Source organism: Balaenoptera ricei, chromosome 10 (assembly GCF_028023285.1).
Source record: "Balaenoptera ricei isolate mBalRic1 chromosome 10, mBalRic1.hap2, whole genome shotgun sequence".
NCBI classification, from domain to species: domain Eukaryota; kingdom Metazoa; phylum Chordata; class Mammalia; order Artiodactyla; family Balaenopteridae; genus Balaenoptera; species Balaenoptera ricei.
Window position 1 is genome coordinate 7,452,796 of NC_082648.1, and position 10,082 is coordinate 7,462,877.

At 41.1% G+C, this 10,082-nt stretch overlaps 1 protein-coding gene across 1 annotated transcript; it reads left to right on the forward strand.

Annotated features, from left to right (window-relative positions):
* Positions 1-639: 639 nt before the first annotated feature.
* On the forward strand, positions 640-9,785 carry APOBEC1 (apolipoprotein B mRNA editing enzyme catalytic subunit 1). Its single transcript, XM_059934455.1, has 5 exons — positions 640-790; positions 4,381-4,408; positions 6,233-6,630; positions 7,716-7,834; positions 8,281-9,785. The coding sequence occupies exons 1-5, from the start codon at positions 775-777 to the stop codon at positions 8,428-8,430; spliced, it is 711 nt and encodes a 236-aa protein (XP_059790438.1). The 5' UTR covers positions 640-774; the 3' UTR covers positions 8,431-9,785.
* The last annotated feature ends 297 nt before the right edge of the window (positions 9,786-10,082 follow it).

The window sequence follows — 10,082 nt, forward strand, 5'->3', positions numbered from 1 at the left end:
AGGTCTTGAGAGCGACCTCAGTTCTGGGAGTGTGTGTGCTCAAACCCGGAGGAGATTGACTCAGGGTTCAGGCAACAGGAGACAATGGCAATAGGGAGGATAGTATTCATTTTCTCAAGGAAGAAAAAAAGCGGAAGTGGACTGGGCTTAACCTTTACCTTAGCTTCCGAGAAGCAAGAGAAATCACCCGAAACTTGTACACTAATTACCTGACTCAGAGACCAAAGTCCTTTTGCTTTTGCTTCTAATTGTGCTCTTCCCCTTTCCAGCAGAATCTAGGGCAAAGAGCAAAGTAAGGGGAAGTTAGAAATAAATGAATAATAGCTAAAGGGCAAGGCCTCACTGTCTTCACCAGGTAACAATGAAAACATTCAAGTCACGGAAACAGGCCAGTTCTCTCTTCCCTTTCTTCTTCCTCTCTTTTTTCCAATAAAGAATGATGGGTCAGTCTTGCTTTAACTTTAAAGGGAAGTGTTCCTGCATTCTGAGTTATGACGCAAGAACTTTGAAATTTGGATGTTCTCAATGAATTATGCTACAGAATTAATTATCTGCATCATAGGCTTTCTTATCAACCCCCAGCAACTTCCCTCTTCGTCTGCTGTCTGTGCAGTCTAGATACCCAGTATCTGCCTGAGACTCAGGAATGAGTCATCCTCTGCCCAAACAGGTGGCAGTGGTCACACCTGCAGAAACAATGTTCGGGCAGGTTGCTGGCAGCAGCAATTAGCACAATATATAGCTCCAGAGGAAAAAGTCCAATGGCAGTGCAGCATGGCTTCTGACAGAGGTAAAATGGACGGGGGCCTGAAAGCTACATATTCTTGAAAGATGTAAAAACTCTGTGTGTGTGCTTGCGTGTGTGTGTGTGTGTGTGTGTGTATATGTGTCCTGCTTCTGTTTGTATCCTTGGACATTTTCCAACTTTCCTATTTATTAATATATTAATATTCTTAAACAGGATTTATTATTATTGTTGTTGTTATTATTAATGCCAACTGTTCACATCCAAAAATGATTTTGATCAGATGGCACTAAAGCAATGCTTGTTTCACCATAATAAAAAATTAAGTAAAAAAAATACAACTGTTAAATAAAAGTTTAAAATAACAGCAGAAGTGATAGCACAAGGGCAAGTTAATGGATAAGTTAAGGTTCCGTTACTTAATGTTAGAAAAATTCGTGGGAGAGGAAAAACACTTCAGGTTGTGGAAGGTAATGATTTTCAGATGAGGTGGGATTTGAACTGGATCCTGAAAGAGCAGAATTTGAATTGGCAAAGAGGAGGAGATTCCAGGTTGATTGACACTGAGAGTTTAAGATAATTTACAAAGATTGTGTGTGGAATATAAAGAATAAATTGGTTAAGATAGAGAAGAGTTTTTGGAAACAATCTGCAGTGAGATTAGAAAGCAAATTTGTTTGTTTGTTTTTAACAAATTTATTTATTTAGTTATTTTTGGCTGCATTGGGTCTTCGTTGCAGTGCACAGGCTTCTCATTCTGATGCCTTCTTGACTGAAAGCAGAAAAGACAGGAAGAAAGGAGGCCAGTGAAAAGACTGTTGCAAGAGTGTGGGCATCATGTGATAAGACAAAATGCAGGTGTCAGTCAGGTTTCAAGAATCAATATTTTTTCTCCATTATATTTTCCCTCTGTTAAAATTCTCTTGTGACTGGTATTTTGGGGAAAAGCGTAAAGACTTTATTTAATTGACATATCTGGGTAATTTCCCTTGAAGGTGGTATGTTTTATCCCTCAAACCACCCCAAGTCATGTAGCTAGTGTTCTTGCCTGGCACCACATGTGTAGATACTGAGAATGTATCTCAATCTCTCTTTCTGAAGTTCTCACTGCTGGTTCACCTCCTCATATAGGTATGGCCTCTGTTTCTACAAGGCCCCCGCTGAGTAGACCAGCTGGTTCAAATGCCCCAATTTGGGGGTTTTTTTGTTTTCGTTTTGTTTTGTTTATTTACTTATTTATTTTTGACTGTGTTGGGTCTTCGTTGCTGCACGCGGGCTTTCTCTAGTTGCGGCGAGGGGGGGCTACTCTTCATTGCGGTGTGCGGGCTTCTCATTGCGGTGGCTTCTCTTGTTGAGGAGCATGGGCTTTAGGCGTGCGGGCTTCAGTAGTTGTGGCTCGCGGGCTCTAGAGTGCAGGCTCAGTAGTTGTGGCGCACGGGCTTAGTTGCTAGGCGGCATGTGGGATCTTCCTGGACCAGGGCTCAAACCTGTGTCCCCTGCCTTGGCAGGTTGATTCTTGACCACTGCACCACCAGGGAAGTCCCTTGATGGGGACAATTTCTAAAGTCTTTATTGAATTTGTTACAATGTTGCTTCTGTTTTACCTTTTGTTTTTTTTGGCCGCAAGGCATGTGGGATCTTAGCTCCCTGACCAGGGAAAGAATTCTCACCCCCTGCATTGAAAGGCGAAGTCTTAACCACTGGACCGCCAGGGAAGTCCCAAAGGCCCCAATCTGAAGTAAGGTCTGAGAAGTGCCCATTCCAAGGTGTTAGCCATCCCCTTTCTCCTCCATCTCATGTCAGATTCCCTGCATATTCTTCTAAGGATGAGAGGTTTATTCTTCATGTTACACTTAGGATAGTATTTACTGACTCTGTCCTCTTTCCTATATATCTTGCTGATTTATCTTTTTGGTCTCACACCCCAGCTAGAACCATTTTCCACCTACAGGAAAGTGTGCCATACACAGTCTCTCTCCATTTAGTACAAATGCACAAATAGACATCACACACACACACACACACACACTGTTTAGGAAGAAAATCTTTTCCTCTACCCTCTTAGATTTTGTTCTGGGAGGGGGCACTGCAAATTAAACCGACAAAAGACAGATTAGCAAAAAAGAAGACAAAATTACACAGAGGAATTCACAAAAATGTGACTCAAGGACTTCGGTTAGAATTAAAATGGCTTATATACCATCTTAATAGAAGAAGTGGAGAGGGAGAAGAACACTAATGGGAAAACAAATGACTTTTAGGAAAGATAGACGGGCCGTTAGGAGAATAGATGGAGACAGACTAGTTCGTGATAATGTCTGCGTGGGTGTCTCAATTGGTAAGAGTCAATCTCCCCTGGTTGCCCCAAAGGACAGGATTTATGACAATTGATTTCTTTTGAGTTCTTTTGGGAGGCTCTGCCTGTAGGAAAATAAGGGATTGTGGGGTTGGGGGGCGTGGAGGGGAGTTTATTTTCAAATGTCTTCAGACCAAAATAATTGTTATGCTTCAGTGACACAATCTGGACCCCTCACCACACACACACACACACACACACACACACAGCCTTGGCATCTTCTGTTTTGAAGGTCTTGTGGTTCAAAAATTGCTCCTCAGAGGTAAGGTTTGGCTGGGAGACAGGGCAGCCACTTTACCCTCAGAGGGAGCAGTGAATTTTGTGTCTCTCTTTGACCCACCAAGAAGGGGTATCAGGTGGGAACCTTATACTCAGTGTCTCAAACTTCATGGACATCTGAGCTCATTCCAGTTTTTGATATTACAAATAAAGCTGCTATGAACATTTGTGTACAGGCTTTTGTGTGAACCTAAGTTTTCCTATCTCTGAGACATGTGCCCAGCAGGGCAATTGCTGGCTTGCATGGTAGTTGCATTTTTAGATTTTTTTCTAAGAAGCTGCAAACTGTTTCCCAGAGTGGCTATGCCAATTTGTATTCCCACCAGCAACGTATGAGAGATCCAGTTCCTCTGCAGAGTACTGTTAATAATCTGTAGTGGATAGTGATGAATTTCATTCATTTGTTCAATAGGTATCTATTGCTAACCAACATGTTTCAGGCAGTGTGATAGGGTCTGAAACAAGATATGTATAATCCATATCTCACATAATTTACACATGTGTTACTATAGGCATGTAATTAAGCAATCATAATACAACATGATCATTGCTATGAGGAAGGAAGTACAGGATTCTATGGGGGCACATAATTTACACCTAAGATCCTCTGAAGGGTGACTTTCCCCCTTTCTTTTTGGAGCCTTAAAGAGGATTACCTGGTTTGATATTGGGCAAATAAATTTCAGTAGAGCCCTTAAAAATCTTGCTTTTCTTGATGCAATGACCTTGTCCAATCCAATTAATGCAGGAGAGATTTTTTTTTTTTTTTGCCCACGTAGCTTGAGGGATCTTAGTTCCCCAACCAGGGATCCAACCCTCACCCCCTGCAGTGGAAACAAGTGGGGAGTCTTAACCACGGGACCGCCAGGGAAGTCCCAGGAGAAAATCTTTTAACTGCATTTTCTGATACGGTTTGTGGGTTTGAAGAATAGAGCATTTTTTCTTAGTAATTCAATTCGTATATGGGTGTTATCTGACATGATCATCTGTTGGTCAACAGGTCCTTCAGCTGGAGATGCTACCTTGAGGTAAGAATTATACTATCATAGTGTACATTTAATTCAACCAAGAATAGATGGATATTTAAGAGCTGGAAGACTATAGCTTTCCTTATTGTTCCTTACTTATTCCATGCTCCCATTCTTTCTTTTGCCTTTTCTAACTCTATTCTCTATGATTATTATTGCTTTCTATATCTTTGCTCCTATGGCTTTTGGTTTCTGTTGAAAAAAATTACCTTCCAGCTTTGTTCTGTTATCGTCTTACTATTGTTTTTCTCTCTTTAAATCACAGGTTTTCATAGGCAATAGTGAAAAGTCCAGTGAACTCATTTGTCACTTTGATTTCATCTTCTTATTCTATACTCTATGCCATTTTCTAGACATTTTTTTTTTTTTTTTTGGCCACACCACCTGTGTTTCAGAGATCTAAGTCCCCCGACCAGAGATTGAACCCAGCTCCCCAGCAGTGGAAGCGCGGAGTCCTAACTACTGGACCACCAGGGAATTCCCTACACCTATTTTTTTTTTTTGAAGCTCCAGGAGAGCAGAGATTGGTTTTATTTTGTTCATGGCTGTATCCCCAGGTTCTAGAACACATAGCAGAGCATATACTAGATTCTCAATAAATGTTTGTAGAATGATGGACATAATAAATGAACATTTTGCACAGTTTTCAAGAAAAACCAAAAACAAGTAAAGGCATCTGGGGAGGCTGGGTCTTGCCTCCCTGGCGCCTAGACCTATTTTTATAACAGGGAGACTTTTGTCAGGGAACATATTATCTCATGATGGTTGGAAGGATTGATTTACATAATAAACAAAGTGATTCTTTAGGAATGAGTGGAAAATATGAGGATGTAATAAACTTATGACTCAACCATATTGCAAAGAAGAGTCCTCAGCATAATTCTGAGTCACAGCTTTGACCCGCCATGAGGGTGGGTATCTAAAGATGCCCTTGAGAGAAATTTGAATTTCTTTCTTATGAGGAAATAGTATACAGAATTGAATGTGGAAGAATCCTGAGGCTAAATTAGTCTCTTATCAGAGTTGGTCATAGAATCCTCTTGGCAATTTGAGGCTTCCACACCTGAAAAAAATCTAGCTAGAGTCCACTGAGGAATAATGAAGATTAATGAGTGGGACAGGTCACCTCTAAGTGTGAGATAGAAAGATTAGAGGGAATTCCCTGGTGGTCCAGTGGTTTGGACTCGGCGCTTTCACTGCCGAGGGCCTGGGTTCAATCCCTAGCTGGGGAAATAAGATCCTGCAAGCCTCACAGCATGGCCAAAAATAAGTAAAGTAAAAGAAATAAAATAAAATAAAATAAGATTAGAATATAATGAGAAAAGTTTAAAAGAGGAACAAGGACACACTTATACCTGAATTCAAGACCACCAAGCAATGGTAGAGAGAGTGGTAACCAAATAACATGAGTTGGGAAAAAATCTCTTCACTATGTTTGTGAGAGAAACTCTAATAATCCAAACGGATCTCCCCAGATAACTTTGAGATACAGAATAGAAAAAAAAAAAAGTTTCCTGAGATGTCATGTTTTAAATATTTATTTATTTATTTAGGCTGTGAAGGGTCTTATTTGCGGCACGCGGGATCTTTAGTTGGGGCATGCGGGCTCTTAGTTTCGGCATGCATGCGGGATCTAGTTCCCTGACCAGGGATCAAACCCCGGCCCCTACATTGGGAGCAAGGAGTCTTACCTACTGGACCACAAGGGAAGTCCCTGAGATGTCATGTTTTAGATCTGCCTGATCCAGAAGGAGAAGATGAAATTATTTCTAGGGTCCCTCAAATGATGACATAACAACACAGGGGTGCTTTTTTATATTTCAGGAGAAGAATTGAACCCTGGGAATTTGAAGTCTCCTTTGACCCCCGAGAACTCTGTAAAGAGGCCTGTCTGCTCTATGAAATCAAGTGGGGCAAGAGGCAGAAGGTCTGGCGACACTCGGGCAAGAACACCACCAAGCATGTTGAATGCAATTTTATAGAAAAACTTATTTCAGAAAGACATTTTCCCCCATCCGTCAGCTGCTGCATCACCTGGTTCTTGTCCTGGAGTCCCTGCTGGGAATGCTCCAAGGCTATTCGGGAATTTTTGAATCAACATCCTAGAGTGACCCTGGTTATTTACATAGCACGGCTTTTCCAGCACATGGATCCGCAAAACCGGCAAGGACTCAGAGACCTGATTCACAGTGGTGTGACTATCCAGATTATGGGACCCCCAGGTGAAAACAATAAACCAGGAATCTTAAGTCTTTATTAGAGACTGTGGTGGTGGTGGTATGTTTCTAGGCCAGGAGACTGATTACCCCAGACCAGAAGTCTCAGAAGTAAAAGTCCAAGATAACAGGAGAAAGGACCAGGTCTGAAATTCATAGCAAGGAAAGCATCAAAGATATGACTCCTTTCCCCACTCCTGTCACTATGGCCTCTGTGCCATCTTCAAATGAACTGCTGAGTTCCTTTAAGGGATTCTGGAAGAGTCTAGCCCTTCTCCAGCAGTAAATAGGCCAGAGGGATTTTATATATGGTACTTTTAAAAAAAATTAATTAATTAATTAATTAATTTTTGGCTGTGGTGGGTCCTCGCTGCTGTGTGCGGGCTTACTCTAGTTGCGGAGAGTGGGGGCTACTCTTCGTTGCGGTGCACGGGCTTCTTATTGTGGTGGCTTCTCTTGTTGCGGAGCACGGGCTCTAGGCGCGCCGGCTCAGTAGTTGTGGCTCACGGGCTCTAGAGCGCAGGCTCAGTAGTTGTGGTGCACGGGCTTCGTTGCTCCGCGACATGTGGGATCTTCCCAGACCAGGGCTTGAACCCATGTCTCCTGCATTGGCAGGCGGATTCTTAACCACGGCGCCACCAGGGAAGCCCCATAGTATTATTATTTAATAATAATAATTATTGTAATTTTTATTATTTTTAAGTTGGGCTCTCTTTTATTTTTTTTTTAATTTATTTACTATTTATTTATTTTTGGCTGCATTGGGTCTTTGTTGTTGGGTCTTCGTTGCTGCACACGGGCTTTCTCTAGTTGCGGCGAGCGGGGCTACTCTTTGTTGTGGTGCGTGGGCTTATTGTGGTGGCTTCTCTTGTTGCAGAGCTCAGGCTCTGCAGCCCAGGCTTCAGTAGTTGTGGCACACGGGCTTAGTTGCTCTGCGGCATGTGGGATCTTCCTGGATCAGGGCTTGAACCTGTGTCCCCTGCATTGGCAGGTGGATTCTCAACCACTTCGCCACCAGGGAAGTCCCAAGTTGGGCTCTCTTTAACTTTCTGTTGTATGTGTTGAGTGAACCAAGATTTGTGTTTCCTTAGAGTATGATTACTGCTGGAGGAATTTTGTCAACTACCCACCTGGGAAAGAAGCTCACTGGCCAAGATACCCCCCTCTGTGGATGAGGCTGTATGCACTGGAACTCCACTGCATAATTCTAGTAAGTTACTATAAGGGAAAAAGATTCTGCTGCAAAAAGAAGCATCCATCTTCAAACTTCTCTCCTGATTATGTTGACACATACTCTTCTCACCATCACTTTGCCATTTATATTGACATTTAGTTATTTACCTGACATCTTTAAAAATGTGAGAACAAGACAATCTCTTTGTGGGAAATAAGTGGGAGAAAGGAACGGATAAGCTGGTCTAAGATGTATGTGGACTCCATAGTAGTTAGATTTCATCATCATCATTACTGTTGTTGTTACAGCACATACTTGTTACAACGAACTGCACATATTCTTCTTTCCCTTATTGGTGTGTGTCATCTTATTGAAGGAATGTAGGTGTCCCATTTGTATTCTCTTGCAAGTAGTTCAGTGGTCTTTCAAATGATGTTTTGAAATGTTTATGAAATATTATCCTAACTTCTTTTTTATTTCAGGGTCTCCCTCCCTGTTTAAAGATTTCAAGAAGATGTCAGAATCAGCTGACCTGGTTCAGACTTATTCCTCAAAATTGCCATTACCAAATGATTCCACCCCATATCCTTTTGGGTACAGGGCTGATACAACTTCCTGTGACTTGGAGATGAATAGAATGATTTCTTGTGTATATACTGTTTCATGAACAGGAACTGATGGCCCACTAAAGAGTGAGTACCATTAGAATCGAGAAATTTTAAGTTTGCATTTCTATACACTAACAACATGTTATCTGGAAAAGAAATTTTTAAAAAAATCCCATTTATAGTAGCATGAAAAATGATAAAGTACTTAGGAATTAATTTAACCGAGGAGGTGAAAGATCTGTACACTGAAATCTACAAGAGAGATTGAAGAAGACACAAATAAATGGAAAGACATCCCATGGTCATGGATGGAAGAATTAATACTGTTAAAATGTCCCTACTATACAAAGCCATCTATAAATTCAATGCAGTCCCTATCAAGATTCCAATGGCATTTTTTACAGAAATGAAAGAAAAATCCTGAATTTCATATGGAACAACAGAAGACCCTGAACAGCCACAGCAATCCTTATGTATCTGAAGGAAATGAAATCATTTTCTCAAAGAAATATCTGCACTTCTGTGTTCATTGTAGCATTATTTACAATAGCCAAGACATGAAAACAATCTAAGTATCCACCAACAGATGAATGGATAAAGAAGATGTGGTATATATACATATATACACACACAATGGAATATTATATAGCCATAAAAAAGAAGAAAATCCTGCCCTTTGCAACAACATAGAAGAAACTTGAAGGCATTTTGCTATTTGAAATAAGTCAGAGACAGAAATACTATATGATCTCACTAATATGTGGACTCTTAAAAAAAAAAAAACAAAAAACAACTGACCTCATGGAAAGAGACAAGATTAGTGGTTGCCAGGTGGGATCTTAGTTCTCTGACTAAGGATTAAACCCGGCCCTCCCTCGGCAGTGAGAGCGCAGAGTCCTAACCACTGGACCGCCAGGGAATTCCCGGACAAACTTGCAGTTTTAAGATGAACAAATTCTGGGGATTTAAGGTACAGCATGATGATTATAGTTTATAACTGTACAATTGAAATTTTCTAAGAGTAGTCCTTAAATGTTCTTACCACACACAAAGAGGTGTAAGTCTGTGCGGTGATGAACGTGTTAACTCACCTTATTGTAATAATCATTCTGCAATATATACATATATCAAATCATTACGTTGTACACCTTAACTTAGTTGGGCTTCCCTGATGGCGCAGTGGTTAAGAATCCGCCTGCCAATGCAGGGGATACAGGTTCAATCCCTGGTCTGGGAAGATTCCACATGCTGCGGAGCAACTAAGCCCGTGGGCCACAACTACTGAAGCCCACGCGCCTAGAGCCCGTGCTCTGCAACAAGAGAAGCCATGATGATGAGAAGCCCACGCATTGCAGCGAAGACCCAACACAGCCCAAAATAAAAACAAATAAATTAATTAATAAAAAAAAAACTTACACAATGTTATGTCTCAATTATGTTCAATAATACTGGGGGGGAAAAGAGATTAAAACAAAAGAGTATAGAAATTTTCACAAATAACAGTATCACGGATAGTGTTGTCTACTGCTGTATCACAAATTACCCCACTACTTTGCAGGCTTAAAACAACAATAAATATTTACTATGTCACAGTTTCTCTGGGTCAGGAATTCAGGAGTCACTTAGTGTGTTGGTGTCTCAGGATATCTTAGGAGGTTGCTGCCAAGCTGTCAGCC